This window comes from Stegodyphus dumicola, chromosome 7, assembly GCF_044657685.1.
Source record: "Stegodyphus dumicola isolate Sdum_Otavi_A_Nest chromosome 7, ASM4465768v1".
In the NCBI taxonomy this organism is placed as follows: domain Eukaryota; kingdom Metazoa; phylum Arthropoda; class Arachnida; order Araneae; family Eresidae; genus Stegodyphus; species Stegodyphus dumicola.
Window position 1 is genome coordinate 204,408,293 of NC_140774.1, and position 18,790 is coordinate 204,427,082.

General features: G+C 30.4%; 2 protein-coding genes across 5 annotated transcripts in view; one reads left to right on the plus strand and one right to left on the minus strand.

Annotated features, from left to right (window-relative positions):
• Positions 1-11,158, minus strand: part of LOC118202890 (gem-associated protein 5-like) — a 153,800-nt gene extending 142,642 nt beyond the window's left edge. Inside the window, exon 1 of one of the 2 annotated variants that reach the window (XM_085821265.1) lies at positions 10,636-11,150. In XM_085821265.1, the coding sequence (XP_085677391.1) occupies positions 10,636-10,941 (306 nt within the window). In that variant the 5' untranslated portion in view covers positions 10,942-11,150. Of the gene's footprint in view, positions 1-10,635 lie in introns of both variants that reach the window. The other variant, XM_085821266.1, reaches the window with a different exon arrangement.
• A 250-nt stretch (positions 11,159-11,408) lies between these two features.
• The window catches only part of LOC118202888 (peroxynitrite isomerase THAP4-like), a 37,538-nt gene continuing 30,156 nt past the window's right edge, over positions 11,409-18,790 (plus strand). The window contains exons 1-2 of one of the 3 annotated variants that reach the window (XM_035375104.2): positions 11,409-11,676; positions 16,636-16,797. In XM_035375104.2, coding sequence (XP_035230995.1) covers positions 16,727-16,797 — 71 coding nt within the window. In that variant the 5' untranslated portion in view covers positions 11,409-11,676; positions 16,636-16,726. Of the gene's footprint in view, positions 11,677-11,700; positions 12,118-16,635; positions 16,798-18,790 lie in introns of those variants that run through there. The other 2 variants (XM_035375103.2, XM_035375102.2) reach the window with 2 other exon arrangements.

Genomic DNA, 18,790 nt, shown 5'->3' on the forward strand with positions numbered 1-18,790 from the left:
CTGCCTAGTAAAAAGGTCTTTCTTTTCCAGAGACTTTTCTCTGATCTCCACACGCTTGCTCCCCAAGCTAGTATTGTGATTTTATGAATTATTTACCATGGTTTAAACTTAATGTAAATATACTTTGCTATAATTAAAAATAGAAATCGTTTAAAGTTTTATTTAAATTAAAAATATTTTCTGAATATTTTGGGACGAAATACGAATACAATAAGTATGAATTGGAAACGAATGATCCGTACCAAAGCCAAAAAGACCAAGCCCCCCTATTAGCATAAAAAACCACAAATTTCATAAGCCAGATGAAAAGAAACTAAATAATGCTGGACAAATACCAGTGAAATTTAGATCCAGGCAGTGTACATTTTGTAGCACAAGGAAGAAACCTCACAGAAGATACATGTGTGAAACGTGCAATGTGGGTCTATGCATGTACCAAAAAGACAAAACATGCTTTGAACAGTGCCACAAAAAAATTTGTTCTTTGGGGGGGGAAATGAGTCTTTTTTTTATTATTATTATTATTTTTTATTTTACTGTGTTTTTTAATCCATTAAGCCAAACTTCCTTATTATGTAAGTACTTATATTTTCACTGCTACAAAAAATTTACATAAATGTTTATTTTTTTTTTCTGACGATTTACTTTGTAAAATAATGTAAAAAAATTATATATAATGCAATTCTTACATACATTTTTTTTTTTTTTTAAATACGTAAATTTTGTCATTTATCCGAAACGTGCACGGAGAAAGGTACATTTTTTTCCCCTACTACCTCAGTAAGTTTCAAAGTCCTAGACGTGCGATGGTTTCACAGAGCGACCACCACCCACAGAAGAATGGGCAAGAGTAGATTTTTTTAAATTCATATATTCTTTGTCACTATGATCATAATATTCAATTTCTACAGTTTTTAGCTTAAAAAATATTAAAATAATATTGTGCGCATCAAAGGGTTAAATAACTACTGCTGCAGAAGTATTTGGCCCAATTTGTTTTTCCACTTTTTAAAAAGACTATGTCAATTTCTCCTACTTTATTAGGCTCTTCAATTTTGCCAGAAGCTCTTTAGAATACTCCTACATGTAAGCATTTTATTCTATTGCTGTTTTGCCCTTCATATCCAGCTGTTCTTTTCCCCATTCAAAAGATGTTATTTCTCACAATATAGAATTACAAAATGAATTTTGGTACAAATGTATTGACAAGTAATACGATTTATCCTTAATTATGGATAAATGTGACGTTCCAGCAAATGCACAACATCTGCAGCCTCGAATGACTGTCAGTCACAAGTGTCACTTTACATTGCTTACTGACAATCAATCGAGGCTGCAGATGTTGAGAGTCTGCTGCAACGTCATACTTATCCATAATTAAGGCTAAATCATATTACTTATTACATTTGCATCAAAATTCTTTTTGCAATCTATTTTTAAAACAATTACAGAAACATTTTGTTATCTTAAACATAATTTATTTTTAAAACATATTTCAGACAGTTATGCCATTTACCATTCATCGTGAAATTTGTGGATGGTCTTAAAAACTACATTTGATTAAATCATAATATTCACGTTAATCATAATCATAATATTCTGTTACGTAGCTCACATCTGTTACTTTAAAATATGCACTTCAAGGTCATACCCACCCTTCTCTCATTTCCAACTGCAATGTACACGAGCATCATCGCATTAAGGGAAATTTATTGATGGGAGATTTTAGAAAATTAAAGTTCTCAATCATCTTTAACAGTAGTCATTACTACAGCTATAAAGGAAGCCAGAAGAAAATGACCTTGAAGTACCCAGTCCTAAACTAGGGGTAATTTCAGTTTTATGTGAAGAGCTACTTTTTACATTTAATAATTTTAAAAGAATGCAATTTAAAACAAAAATAACACTTGTTTGAAATATGATTTTTCCATATTGTTTCTAAGCATTTCAACTCAACCAAAACACTTTACAACTGAAAAAATTTTTAAATATATGCTGAAGTATTTCAAAATGCCCATTAGATGAAGCTGCGATCAAAACTTTTACTAAAATAGTAGAATAAATACATACAGAAATTAGTGTTTTTCAGAATAAATTTATACATGTCTTCTTCAGAAAATCAACAACCCATGATGGGCACATTAGAATATCATTCCAGAATGTGTTACTCTTGACCTTAATCTTCCAATTAATGACCTTCAAATTAAACAAGTCTCTCTCCAGACACTGTAGTAATCTGAGTTTGGGACTTCCTCTCTTTCAAGTGCATATTGGTTTGTACATGAGTTTTCTTTTTTTTTTTTTTTTTTCTTTTTTTTCTGGTACTTCTATTTTTATGGCATTGTGATTAGGTGACCAGCCTATCTTAATCTTTGAATGCTGATAAATTTATAATGTCTGGAAACCCCTACGTCCTGCAGATTTCGGCATTAGTTCTTCTCCAGATGCCATCTATTTGAATACCTCCGACCAAGGCTTCTCAAAACCATTCTCACAAAAATTGAAAGTATTTCTTTATCTTTTTCAGTCAATATCCAAGTTCCAGCTTCATAAGACAAAAGAAGTCTAATTAAACATTTTCAAACTGTCAGTTTGTTTTTTTGATAAAATTTGATTTCAGATACTTCTTTAAACCGAAGAAGCATCATTTAGGAAGTACTACTCTGTTACAAATTTCAGAAGAGTTACTGTTATTTATATTAATCACAAAGGTATGTGAAACACTCAACAACTTTGAATTACATTTATCAATTTTTAAGAAAGAATGTTTAAATTTTGATTTAGTGCATAATATACAATTAGTTTTTGTTTGGTTGATGCTAAAGTGCATTTTAGCTGCTTCAGCCTTCAGTGAAAGAAATGCCCATTAGAATGCTTCAGGAGTTTTAACAATGATGTCAATAATATTCATAAATGTACACTTGTTAAAAATGTACACATGGTATGGGCCTACCTAATACTTCACCTAGTATTAATTTTTGAGTCGTTAATGGTTTTTTGAACAGCTAAATTAAAGGGGAGACAAGCCAATTTTACATATGTACAATTTTATACTTCAATAAATTATAGCATACACGAGAAGTATTTTAACAAAAATGCAGCAAAATTACAGTGGATCTTTGAAACTGAGGAACGAACATCTACGAAAATGCCCAACGCACACATATATATATTTATTTTGTGCATGTTTGTACATATTTATTGTGCCTATATCTCTTTTTAAGAATGAAATTAAAATGAAAGTTAAAATAATTAAATAAACAGTAAAAGAAATTAGAATAATAAAAAAAAGAGTTCTGTTTTACTCTCTAAATTGGCAACAATGAAATTTCTTTTAAAAAAAGGAAGACAAATACATAATGCAAAAATTAAAATGGTTGAAATCAAATAAAATTTTAATTATGGATCCAATTTTACTAAGCTAATAAAAAATCATTGAAATATATATCTTAGTTGCTTAAAATATGGAATTTATTTGGTGTATGTTGTTGTATTTGAAATCATTACTCCAAAATTTTCAAGATTACTACACATCAAGATCACACAGCGTTTGTTTCACACGAACAACTGTTTCGGACAATTTTTCAGTCTGGTTTACTACTAAAAGAAAGACGTGTGACTTTTTCTCTCCTTTCCAAAAAAATTGAAAGTTGTTTGTTTTCGAATGCTATCAGCTTGTTTGTAATGGGGAACCAGTTCCCCCTGTGCGAACCCCAAAGCGATCTGGCTGTGGTGACAAAGCAGAAAAATTGTTCCAAACAGTTGTTCTTCCGAAACAAACCGACGTGTGATAGCAGCCTACGACTCCCAGGTAGCAATCTTTATTGCCATAAAAACCACTGCCAAATCACTTGTTTCCACATTCCAAAGATCAGCCAGAAAGCATGAAAAGGGTAAACAGAATAAAGGTCACAATGGAATGTGCTTCTGACACTATATTTACAGGTCTCACTTAATGTGTTTGTGTTTGTCCATGGTTATTTTGATAACATTAACTGAATGATAACACTAAACGATGAGAAAAAAAGCCTTCTAAATAGCAATGGAATGAATATAATTAATTTAATATAAACACATCTAACCAGGCAAAATTTTAATTGGGGAAATGAAAAACTGTGTGCCTTCAAATTCTACATACAAGTGTCTTTTTGACATAATTTTAAATGGTTGACCAAAATCGAAACCAAGCTGTTTGGAAACTTAACCCCTTACTTTCTCTGTCATTTGACAACTTTTGTAACCTATATTGGCTTGATTTGGCCCTTTTATTTCAGCTTAAAAAATTCATTCTGTAATATTTTGATTAAATTGATTGAGCTGTTGATCACAATAAGCGAAGTATTTTCCATGTTTTCATATGTATACAGGTGGGACTTTGACAATTCGATAACAAGAGCCAAATGATAACAGCCATAATCACATGTGGTGTATCATTTTGTTATGTTATTTCCTTCCCACTTGGCAATGCTTGCAATATTAACTACAAAAAGAAAATTTTTTTAAATAATAGGAAAAGAACATAATTAACAAATTATAAATGGAAAATTCATAAGTTTGGAACAATTTGGAAACTAAAATTATGAAAGTGCTTTTTTTACTTGCAAATCTCATACAGCTACAAATATTCATCTCCCATGAATAAAACAATGGTTATTAATATTTAAACAAAGGTTAAAATACTGCTGTATGCTTTTATACCTACTAGATACCTTTACACCTTATCAGGAAAGTATACAAGACAAAAGAAGCTAAAATTAATATATATAAGTTTTTTCACATTTGATTAATCGGATATCATAAAAAAACATATGGGGAAAGTGCGGAATCCTCCACTGCTTGGCGTGTTTTTAGCCTTCCAGCATGCGCGTATGTGCAAAATTTACGACAAATTCAGTCTTGCATTGCAATTCCATCTCACTAACATAAGAACTGGGTAGAGTAGACTTTAAGGTACCCCTTGTATTATGGCGAAGTTGTTGTTTCATTTATGGTAGCCTGAGTAGTTGAATGTTATGGAAACCCTATTGTGACGTAATCGGGTGCATGATTCTGGGAAATTTTGAATCATGGGATGCTAAGCGTTTTTGTGGTGTGTGTTAAAACCATTTAGATCCGTGTTTCCCAACGTGGGGCCCACGTCCCACAAGGGGGCAATGCGACTGTTAAAAGGGGCAATTCGAAAATGGACTCGTCCAGAGTTTAAGGGAACAAAGGACGTTCTAAATATGTTTCATGAAGTCAAAAGTTTTCGAAATTTCATTTTTTATTCCCCAAAATCAAGAAAAATGTAAGTGATGTATACGTAAAAAATTTTAAATTGCGGTGCATTTTAAATATTTTATAAAGAATTCTCGCTGTAGATATGGACATTTAAATGCTTTTATTAAATGACATTTAAATGCATTTAAATAACTGGCACATTATGCTTTCCAGACGTTTCTCGCATATATCAGCCAATGAATTTATTTTTTAATGTAGGAATAGCAACCGGTATATTATTCTTTCCTTGAATGGCAACAGCAGCTGCTTTCAGCTTTTTTATAATGATCTTGTATTTATTTCTTTCAGCCCTTAGTGAAATGAAGGGTGCAAACAAGAAAAAAAAACGTTCGTCGGTATTCGGAGGCATATTTAAAATTTGGTTTCATACCCGGTCCATTAAATGGTCAACTTTTGTCTTTTATGCCAATAATGCCTGACCAACAAATCAATGAAAATAGGTCGTCCTGGGGCACATGCTGATATTAATTCAGATTTGAATTATTTTCACACTTTAAGGAAAGTTTTTGAAAAAGAGTAATATTAAAGTCTCTATTTACTGCTCATAATGTAACTGTTAATCGTGCTCTTGAGGCTATTTATCAAATTTCATTAATCGTCGCTTAATCTCGGAAAAGGCGTACTATAGGGGAGAATGGAATCAAACCATCAATATCAGCATTTAAAACTGTTAAAAAAAAAAAGACATTAAAGCTATGCCACTAAATAACAATACTGTTTACAGAAGAAAGATTAAATGAGAATATTGAAATACAACTTGTTGAAAGGCTGAAACCAAGAAAATGTTCGGTGCAAATGGATGAACCAACTTTCAGAGACAGTGAGGCTGTACTTGTAACTTATGCAAAATATATTCATAAAAGGGATTTTGCCGAAGAAATGTTCTTCTGTAAATCATTAGAAAGCACCACTATCTCCAAAGATATGTATAGTAAGCTAAAAATTACTTAGATATAAAAAATATACCAATAAAAAATATAATACATCTTCTACTGCAGATGGTGCTCCTAATATGATGGTTGAAAAATAAAATAAAGCACGGAATAAGAAAAAGGTTGCTTAAAATTGATAAAAGATGAGAATCTAGAAATGCTTCTTGTGCATTGTGTTATTCATAGAGAAAACCTGGTAGCTAAAAACAATTCGCCTGTTCTAAATGAAGTACTAAATTCAGTTATAAAGTGTATCAATGCTATTAAAGCTAGGGCCAAATGTGAACGTCTTTTCAAGTGATTTTATGAAAAACAAAATGAAGACTATATGAGACTTGTACTTCACACTGAAATAAGAAGGCTGTCAAAAGGGAACTGCTTGGAAAAGTTTATGGAACTATTTGATACTCTTAGTTATTTTATAAGCGACAAACCTGAAATGAAAAATCCGTTAACGGATGATAACAAGGCAATTGTGGGTTATTTAGCCGATATCTTTGAAAAATTAAATATATTAAATAAACAACTTCAAAGAGCAAATAAAACTGATGTCGATGCAAAAGGAAGATATTTGGTTTCATTATCTTTTGTTAAAATTATGTCAGGCATATACTATTTTACCACTAAAATTTTGAAAAGTCTCATTGGCTCCAAACATGTGATGTGACTTACTGCTATACTTGTTATTGTCAATCATCTGAAAATTTTATCGGCCGATTTAAAATATTTTGTAACTTAAAACAAATTATTTCCCAACTTGGATGGTGCAGCCAATGTTAGTGGATTTGATTGTTATTTCAAATATGCAGTAAAAAGAAGAACTTGCAGAAATGCAAAATGATGAGTGAATTAAAATTTTATTTAATATAAAAGGAGAGATGACATAGCTTTGTGAGGAAACCAGAATCAGATGTCCAAATGCAACAAAATTTGCGAGAGAACTATTGTTACCGTTTCCATCTTCATATTTTGATTTAGTGTCATACATGATTTGCTGCTAAAAAAAAAAAAAAAAATCGGTTGGATATAATGAACGCAGGAGACTTGAGACTCAAGTTATCTACATTGGAACCTGACATAAAATTTCTTTTCAGCAAGTATCAAGCGCAAGGAACTCGCTAAATTTAAATAATAAAAATTACTAATACTTAAAATGAAAAACTTTCACTAAAATGAGTTTTTTCTTGAATTTCAGTTCTCCATGTTTTTAAAGTTCACTTACTGTGTTTGCTCACAAAATTTCGTAGTCATTTCTTCCTAAAAGCTATCATTAAAGTTTCTTTCATGAATATTTCAATTTTTAAATAATAAAAATTATGTATATGATAGGGGGAGCTTAAAAATTTTAGAGAGGATTAGGTGGGGCATAACACAAAAAAGGTTGGGAAACACTGGTTTAGATGGATTTGAATGGGTTTGTAGGAAGAAAAATTCAGATGGTCACTATGTGAAGCGTCCGATCAGAAAAAGTACCTGGTTTGAAAAAAAGTCATTTGAGTATGATTGATATTTTGATTTTTACGTGGCTCTGGGTGTATGAAGCGAATTCGAAAATCATGGTAAGTGAATATTTGCTTTTGGTAGTGCTTAAATGTATATTTTATTATTTGGTTTAAAATGTATTTTATTGAGATTATGTATTTTTTTGCCTATATTGTAGACTTTGGTGCTCCTTTTACTTTTTAAGTGAAAATATATCCATGTGTACATGGACAAAGTAAAGGGAGTGCGCAATGCCAGTTTGTGCAATTCTGAGATTTTTTTTTTAAGTGGAAATAGGTCGATGTGTACATGGATAAAGTCAAAGGAGTGCGCAATGCCATTTTTGTGAAATTCAGGGGGGGTAAGTGAAAATAAGTCGATGTATACATGGATACCGAGTTTGTGCAACTGTTTGTCTTGCTATTTTGGCTTTGTGTAGCGGCGACTTTTGGCACTTGGCAAGCCAAAATAACGAGTCAAAGCTTTGCCAAAAATCAGTATCCATGTGCCGCCAAAAATCGCCAAGGGGTACCCTAAACTATACTTTTACCTAAGAACTTTTACTTATATTTGAATGCGATAACATTTGTATTTTGCAATAAGAAGATTAATATTTTATTTCTTAAGAAATTTATTATCAATATTCACTCATTTCTGTCGTTTTTCGTACCCAAAACGGTAAAATAACGGATGTCGTAAAAAATACGACACTCGCGTGTGTGCTCATGTAAAATTGCCAAGCGTGCGCACTGGAAGGTTAAGAATTGCACATACTCAGTATCCATGTACACATTGACCTATTTTCACTTACAAAGTGAAAGAAAATTGACAAAAATCCAATCCTTCTTACTCTTGTAAAAAGTGCAAAAAAAAAATAAGTGGGCGATTTTGCACTTTACTCAAACATATTTTTAACCTCACATAAAATTATTTTAGGAAATTTATACTATTTTTAATGTACTTTTTTTGTGTGTGTGGTGTTTATGTAATTTTAATTGGCGATTATACCTTACTTCTGGTTACCATGATAGTTTTAACTTTGTTTTAGCTTCCTGATTTTATTTAAATGAAAATACATTGATGTATACATGGACAAATTTAAGGCAGTGCACAATGCCTAGTTTGTACAATTCTAGAATTTTTTTTAAGTGAAAGCAGATCAATGTGTACATGGACACAGAGTTTGTGCAATTCCTTGACTTCTTATTTTGGTTTTGTGTAGCGGCCATCTTGAAATTGTGCCTTCCTGGCACCGATCTTGGCGTCAAAACATAATCGCCAAAAAACAAGGGGCACCCATCTCCAATGAAATTAAAACTTTCTGAATTTTCAACAATGCTTTTTTATTTAACCTTTAACTGCTGTGAGCGGTCTGTGAGACAGCACGACATTTTACATTAAATGCTTCCACCTCTTAGAATAATTAATGGATGTTGCCATTCTTAGTACCTTCCTAAAACAGTTGTCCAAGGTCACATACCAAGTTGCGTTTGGCTAGCTCTATTTCTTCTTTTATTTTTTAAAAATTTCTCCCCCTTAGCAGTCTGTGGGACCGATAACAGCTGATACGATTCAAATTTCACTAAAGATAAAAAACACTAATTCACTAATGATATAAAGGCCGATAAAGTTCACTTTTCGTGGTTGTTACATATTTTACTTTTTTATAAATATTCTTGAAATTGCTTCAAATGCGTGCAGGAAATCTTAATCTTATCCCACTATCTTTTCAATCTTATCCCATTGGCTCCAAAAATAAACAAAAAGATTTCATTAGCAATTCAGTTGGTGCAGTCTCATGTAAAACGGAGGATAACTTCAGCATTTTTACCTAAAAAACTCAAACTTACAATAAGAAGAGTTTTCGGAATAAATGATGATGAAGGAAACATTGCGATCGAAGATGATAAATTAGATAAAAAAAGAAATTGCTATATTTGTGCATCGAGAAAAAAAAAAAAAAAGGAAAACAGCTTACAAATGTATAGAATGCAAAGAACCAGTGTGTCTACAATGCAGTAGAAAAGTATGTATAAAATGCAGCTCGAATTATAATTTTTAAAATAAAAATTAGTTTTCTATATTCTTATTAAAGCATTCTTATCGCAAATTTTAATGTAAAATAAAAATGTTGAATTTTAAAATTTACTTCTTCCATCCAGATATGTAAGCAAAGGAATTATTATCATAGTATATATTTTATTCTAATGAACTGATTTAAGTATAAAAATTGCTTTATATCTTCATGTAAAAGTTAAATATATGAAATTAAATAACATTTATTCAAATAAGAAAAGTAAAACAATATCTTATTTTGTTTTTAGCAGAAGCGGTCTGAGAGACCGCTCACAGTAGTTATGCGACAATTTAAGTCACAGTAGTTAAAGGTTAATTAACAAAGCAATTACTCTTGATTCTTGACTTTAAAATGGGACACCCAGTGATTGGATTCAAAAATTTTAATAACCAATTTGTGACAAGATAAATTATAAAATTAGTTATTAAGTAGTCATAAATTCTCTTAAAAATATTACAATTCAAGTTTAACAACTGGTTTGGAAAACTGAAAGTATTTTTGAAAACAGTTCTAAATTAGATGTCAACAAGCTGAATCCCACCACTGGCAACATATTTCTTTTCCAAAACTCGAGAATACACATATATCCCTCCCCATACCCAATATCAAATTTAAACATTCAAGGTTTAAATAGGTATTTATAGAGTAATTATCGTAAAAATAATAATTATACTATAAAAACATATTTTCATGTTGATAATGTTCATATGCAACCATATATATGCACACCAAACAATAAGAAACCATTACATTACTAGGATGAAGTAGCTAATAACTAAAAATTAGAATTTTTATTGCCACAAAATATTTAAAAGAGCATAACTAGCAAATCAAACTAACAATAGTGCACATAATTTAACTTACTTCTTTAACTTCTGTTTTAATAATGCAAGTATTCGTTTCAAAATCCCAAATTTTTATTACATGATCTTCTCCAGTAGATGCAAGAAGATTAACATCTTTGTTTTTGCAAAACGAAAGTGCAGTCACTTTAATGTCATGAGCATCTAAAATGGACTTTTCATCAAGAATTGTTGGTACGTTATTTTGAAGATTTATGAAGTAAATGTCACAACGACTACCATAAGCAAAAATACCCGCACCATTATAATCAAGGATTTTGAGCAAATATCTATTAACAGCCGGAAATATTATGATACCAGACATCATAAAATGTCAAATGTTTTCAAGTAATATGGAAATCGGTTGCTTAATGCAGAGTTACTAACATAAGTACTGTAGGTAAAACTAGAGAATACGGAAATACTTAAAATCCAAAAAATAAAATATTATTTAAAGTTTTAAATAATATGTGAATCTCTCCTAAACTAACAGTAAGTAAGTATGGCTCTTCGTCAGAGGAGCCTTATTGTTATAACGAAGCCAAGCCGGTGTAACAAAACAACACGTTGAGTTGCGCAATTGTCTTCAATTTTATTTTATTATTATCTATATTCTATAAATCGTACATATAAAGAACAGAAAAAGTGTGATTATTTTTAATAATAAAAAGTTTTATTTCATTTTCTATGAATTTTTCTTTTAAAATATAATATAAACCTTTGAATTAGTCAAATCCTTAAACGATACACTAGGACTTTCACTTCAATTAAGGGATTTATTTTTATTTATTTAAAAAAAAAAAAGCGCGGAGCCTGAAGTGTATTATCTCTGCTTTAAATTATGAGTTATTGTGATTATAAGTTTTTGTGAAACAGCCTTTCTTGCTCTAGAGTACTACTAAAAAGCAGTAATTACTACGATTCAAATTATATTTCACGAGAAATCACATTTCATTCAAAACATGAAAATCTACTTAAAGTAATTTAACTTCATGTTACGTAGAACTTAGCTACAAATACATCACATGCAGCAAATAATATAAGGTAGCAATAATACAATAAGGTATCTATTAAATATATAGTTGTGCACAGAATTGAAGAAACATTTAATGTTGTTTCTTCAATTCTGTGCTTAAAATTATGAGTTGCTGTGATTATAAGTTTTGGTGGAACATCCTTTCTTTCTCTAGAGTAAAAACCGCCTACAATGAATCAGCGTAATTCCAAATAATGCACGTACACATTGTGAAAAAAATCAAATAGAGCTTCCTTCTTATTAATGTGTAGGAAGCTCTGATGTATTTGCTCTGCTGTGATTGGTGGAAATGAATTTGTGCGGAAATCAAAGTTCTCAGAAAAATTAGAGTTTCCTTCGGGAATGTAAAATCTAGTTTTATTTAGCACAAGTCGGAAATTTAAAAAGGAAGCAAAGTGAAGCTTATAATTTGTATCACGATTCGATTTTTTTTTTAAAACGCACAGCTTCAAGTGAAAATATAATGAGGTAAAGTCATTTTTTGCATGTAATTCTAGCACACATATTCTTTGAGCTTTTAATTTTCTTAACTGAGATATTAAGGTAAACTGTTAAACAAAAATAAACTCTTTTAAAATTAATTTGTATAATGTATAATAATTAATCAAGAAATATAAGATATCGATTTAAGTAATTATATGTAATTGAGTTATCTTGTTCTTAAAATAAATATAGACAACATTTTTGAAAGTGTGTTTAAAAACATTTATACACTATATTAGGTTTAAGATATTGCTGTGGATTGCAAAACAGGAAATATCTTGTGTATAATAAATTGAGACTTACGATATTGTAACATAAAAGTACTGCAATAGAACGCATACTGGATAACATATTAATTAAATAAAAGTTTTATTTATCAGTTAGTGTTCACATAAGTTTATTTATTTTCAGTGAGTATTACAAAATACTTAAATTTTGTTTTTCAATTTGAATTTCTCATTTTTAATGAAAAAAAAAAAAAAAACTGAAATGTTTTGTTGTGTAATAAAATAAGATGGCAATGATATAGAAAGTATATCATAAGTACCTGATTTTTGCAAATCTGTATGAAAACTGGAAAAGGTAAATTAAACCATATAAATCAAGAAAACTATGTTTAATGAAAAAGAAGCTCATACTTTTCAGAAGTTTCACTGGTAATTCTAGAAAACAATCTTAAATATTTTCATGTTGAATGCATTTAATCTTTCAGTTCTTTTAAATAGCAATTAGAAGTTTGACTATCTAAGATTTTCAAAATGCATGAATTGAATGATTCTTTGTCATAAAATGCACTGAAAATAAATATTAATTTATCTGAATATCGTAAAATTTAAGCTTTTTTGAATTTTTATCAAAGAAAATTGTATTATCCTTCCTTGTATTTCTTTCTCAATAAGCTTGAAGTTAATTCTATCTGAAGCCTTTGAAATCAATATCCAAATTTCCTTCATAGAAATGGTGAATGTGATGTAAGTTGTACTCAGATGCTTACACTATGCTTGTCGAAGCAAGCAGATGTGTTCTTGCTGTTGTGAATTCTTAAAAATGTCTATCAAAAAATATAATTTATGTTTAAAATGCAAATTGTGTTTTTATCTGAATAAGACAGAACTGGTTGATGTTGTTTTAATTTTAACTGGTTGATGTTGTTTTAATATTTCACTTTTCCATTAGTGAAGCTTCACAATCTGAAAAATAATATTTTTGTCAGTGCCCCAACCCTTTAAGATTTTGTTAGAATGACAAGAGCAAATAAATGAGATGCATTTATTTTGCAATTTAGACTTCCAGCTATCTATTCAGGGTTTTACCTGTTGTGAATGTGCTTTTGTCTGTTTCAGCAATTTTCATATTTTTGCTGAATTTTCCTTTAAGCAAGACAACTATCACATGCATACCATGGTACCTTTTTGCTATGTGCTGCCTTGTGTTTTGTTGGGTTTTATAATTGTAAATGGTTTTTTGTTATAATAATACTTGGTATAATTTCATTATAGAGACCATAAAAAATCTCCAAATTGTTGTTGATGCCAAAACTAATTATGGTAACCCTAACGCAAGAAAGGAAGCATGATAGGGTTAATCTTTGGATTATGGTAATTGGCGAAAATTTGGCGACCAACCCTGCTAGTTTTGTTTTGGACGCCATTTTGTTTTCACGAAGTAAAGGCTTTTTTTTTACTCAACATTTTTTTCCAACAATCTGCTAGCCGAATTACGCTTATGCTAGAACTTTTATGGAACAAAAGTGCTTAATCATGACGAAGATTAGGTGCGAAATTGGGAAAAGTGTAGAATCGCCCACTGCTTGCCGCATTTTTAAGAATTGCACGTACACGGTATCCATGTACATGTCGACCTATTTTCACTTATAAAAATCCCAGAATTGCACAAAAATGGCATTGCGCACACTCTTGACTTTATCCATGTACACGGCTAAAGTCCTAGCTAGTAACCTTTATCACCTTACCAAAATGTCGCCAAACTACCTGTTACCATATTCCAAAGATTAGCCCATAATAGTAAATAAATATCTAAGATTATTATTTCGAATTATGAAAGGTTAATTTTATATAAAGCATTTATTATTATTTTAATTTACAAAAATAAAGGGCTAAACATAACTGAATGAAAGCATAATAGTAAATAACTATCTCGTTATTTTGTTGTTATAACTTAAAAAAAGGCTAAACACAACTGTAAGAAAGCGTGATAGTAATTAACTACTAAGATTATTAATTTAATTTGATGAAACATTAATTTCATATAATACATTTTTTTTATTATTTTAATTTATAAAAAAAGGAGCTAAACATAAGTGAAATTAAATGGAATGCATAAAATATTTGACATCTTCCGACATTGCAGAGAAAATTTCAGTTTTCTGGTGCAAACATCTCTACCTTAATTTAGACAAATGAAAATCGAAATGCTGTCGAGCAGAGCCCCGTTAGCATTTATTATACCATTTAGCACTGTTGCCGCTCTAGCCACTGGAGCCCCCACAGCCGCTTTATTATTTGTATATGACACCCGCTTTTGGGGTCGACAAAACTGTACGTTGGGGTTCACAGTAAAATGTTCAAAGCCGGCATCTCACTAGTCATCCTACTTATATGATTTCCAGCAGTCAGTCTGAATAATGTTTCCTTCTGCAATATTATCTTTTATGACGTTCAATAAGGATTTGCTGATCGATCTGGAGCAGCGATTAAGAAACATTCATTTGATTCTCTGCACAATCCGCCGAAAACCCACTGTAGCAGAAGAACATGTCCAACATTATTCTTTCTTCTACTGAAAAGGCTTTTTGTCTACTTCAATAATTTTGCCACATCTATTGGTTTTCAACTTAGGCCAAGTAATTACAGCTGCGGCACACATCTTATGCATGTAACTGTTCCAGTCTACAGTTGTATTATCGTTCAGCTTCAGCTGGAGTTACAAAATTCAATAGATGTCTTCTCTTGACACCAGAAATAGCTGTAACCTAAATCGCAGCCATTTCTTATCAGATTGATTGTTTCTTTCAACACTGGCATACAATTACATAGAAATTTTACCAGATAGTTCAGTTTTATGCCGTAAGGCTATTCACAGTAATTAAGTCGATTAGGATGCAATCACAACGCTCACCCGAAGGCGAAAATATAGAAAAGGTAAAGTCAAAGGTTAAATTCATCAATTCTAATGAGAATGCACTAGCAAAGTAAAGCACTGCGGTTTTACGTGATTTCTGAGTAAGCTATTCGTACGAATTGAAATAATTATTGCATTTAAACTTGTATTCCAAATTAAGATTTAACTTGAAATTAATGTAGATAAATACCGAGAGAATTATATTTTTTAGCGTAGTTTACATGAGATGAGATCACTTGTGGTCACGGGATATGAATCGGCGAATCAAAATATAGTACCATGAAAGCACAGTAAATTCTTAAATTAATGTCCTTCTACAAATTTATTGTCTTTATTTATTGGCTTTTTACAAAATTTTAAATGATATTAAAATGCTTATGCCTTCAAAATAAAAAATTCTTAGAACTAACATTTGTTAACATTTTTTATGTGTGTACTGTATGTTGTCGCCAATAAAGTCTGCTTGGGGATATTTGCGCCGGTGAAATGGAAAATTACCAAAGAATGCTATTCTTTATTTTTATTTATTTTCCCCATTTTAGTAAACAAGTTATTTGACTTTTCTTTTTGGCAATGTTAAAGTAAGACATATTCTTAGTAGTGTGAATTAATAAAATGAGCAATTTAATTATTTAATAATTTCTTTACAAATTTCATATTTTCTGAACATTACAGCCAATACGTATATTGTTCACATTCAGAGCTATTGCTAGGATATTCAGTACCTGGGGACAGTTGAAAATTCCTCCCTTCCTGTTTACCAAGAGTGGAAAATGTTTCATTTTAAAAATTCACAACATCAATTTGATGCCCCTGGATGCTGCACCTGAGGACAGATGTCCCCCCTTGCCCCCCAGCTACATCCCTGTTCATATTCATTTAAGACTGTAAAGTACTTTTTTTAAAAATATGTAAAGTACTTTGCATTTTATTTGTTTGTTTATGTTTATTTAAATCAATTGTAAAAAATCTATAAATAAACCTGCAATGGGTTTAATTTTACTTCACTTAAAAAGAACAAGCTATCTGGATGATTAAAATTCTACCGCAAGTAAAATTTATATATATTTATTGCCTGCTTCTGAAATGTAGCTCAAAATATTTAGTTGTCTAAAGACTAATGTGAGATTTCTTCTAGTTTATCAGACATCTTTTATTTTTAAATGCTATTTAAATCTACTAAAAGATTAAAAAAAAAAAAAAACCCTAGGTATAAACTAACAACAGATTTAGTTTTGCTTAAAAAGAACCAGTAATCCTAACAATTGAAATTGTACTTTAGGTAAAATGTGTATATTTATTATCTGCATTTCATTGTTGATGTATATAGTCATCTAAAAATTAATATAAAATTTGTTCTAGTTCTTCAGATTCATATCACTATGCTGTATCTCAACTGTCTTGGTTGTTCGGTTGCTGGGAAGCAATAGAAGCAGAGGTTTCATACCCAACAATGGATACTTTAAAATATGGGGAACTGCTTGAATTCCAGCCTGCGTATTTGCAGCCACTTATTCAGTACAAGTAAATAAATTTTTTATTTTATATAAAACAATTATATCAAAATTATTTATATTAACCAAAAAAATTTAGTGTATTATACGAGAATAATTTTGTTATTTTATTTTTTAACTATTTATTTAATTTCTTATACAAGAGTAATTTTACTATGTTTTTTTTTTTTTTTTTTTTTTTTTTTTTTAATGTACAGTTTTCCTTTAGGTATTCAGGGAAGGGGTATTGCTGAGACTTCAATTTTGTAGATTTTTGTGTTTTATGTTATAATATTTATGGAATTATAAGTTATAATAGTTATGGAAGACATCTTCATTGTTGTATTTCTGTATTGTCTGAACTGTTTAACCCTCTGAGCGGCATGACCGGCTTTATTCGAGCACGAGATTTTTTGTTACCTGATACATATTAGCTTATAGCTTTTTGCTTTCTTAATTTCTTTGATAATGTAAATGTAATCTTAATGAATGAAAGTTTATGAAAGTAGAGGCTAAAATAAGTAATTATATAAATTTAGCTAGTAAAAGCTGCATAAATACAGGTCTTCATGACAGATCCAAAAACCTGTGCCGCTCAGAGGGTTAAGTAAGATATGTGTAGTTTATATGTTCAGAGGGTTAAGTAAGATATGTGTAGTTCTTAATAAATATAGGTTTAAAACATTACCTATATTTATTAAGAACTACACATATCAGTTATAATACTGGTTGCAAGCATATCAGTTATAATACTGGTGTTAAGTTATAATATTATATATATAATACATTAATGAAAACTAATAAGATAGACTTTCAGAAGAATTCATATATGATAATATAATCAATAGAGATGGCCAAAACCTGATTTGACAAAAATTAGTTAAAATGATAAAGTAAAATGTTTTCTAAATATGCAATCTGGATAAAATGCAACATTATCGGTGTCAGTAAAAATCTGCATGAAAAATTAAAAAGTTATTTCATATATTTGTATTATATATAATATATATTTAATAAACAAGAGTTTAAAAATTTCAAAATGAAGATTATAAATTGCTAAAGTCATGCAGCATGCTACAAAAGTAATTAAATAATTAAGAAGTAATACTATAAACCAAAACTGTAATGTAACAGTTTAATGGGAAGAACATACATCAAAATTGGAATAAAATCAAAACAACTCGATAAAAAAAATATAGTTGTTGTTTTTGTGACTAATATTGCTTGTATGAAATCAGAGCAAGCTCATGAAATTCATCATAACAAGGAGATAAGATTGCTCCTGTCGTTGGCAAGAGCCTTTGGAACCATACAGGTGATGGTACGACTTTGTGCAATAGTACTGCAGTATGTTACAGTACTGCAGTGACAGTATGACACTACGTTCTACCTCTAATTCTGAAGGAAAACACCGCAGAGGGTGTTGACTTTCAAGAGTCTCCGGCCCCTCTTCTCCTACCACCAACCTCTCGAGAGGACTTTCGGTTCGACACATATTTTGAGTGTCTCCATGCCACCTAGACACTTAATCATCCATTCTTTCTCCAGGGATCATTCTTCCCTTCAGTCAATCCCTTATTCTTCCCTTGTAAGCAGCAGGAGTGCCTTCTGTTCAACTATTTGAGTTCTCACGTTTCTGTTGCATTCTAGACATAGCAATAATTCACTTAGTTCTATTTAGAGTTTGGACTATTAGAGTGTATGTTACCAAAAAGAATGAGAGTCTTCCTACAAGGTAATGAGCTCTAAGTAACTGTTCTTGGCCATTTCTTTCAGTTCTTATGAGCTATTTAAAAATGAAATGCAAAAATGTTTGCAGGGTGATTGCATTTTCACTGCAAAATTTGATTCCACAAGATGAAGTAAAAAATGATTAAAAAAAATTAAATCAAATTAAAAAGAGCTCATGCTTTCTTATCTGCAATGGGTCTATATAACATAAGCATCAGGAATACTCTTTATTTATTTACATTAGTTCTGTAAACAGTTTACTTTAAATAGCTTTAATGCCGTACGGAATGCAA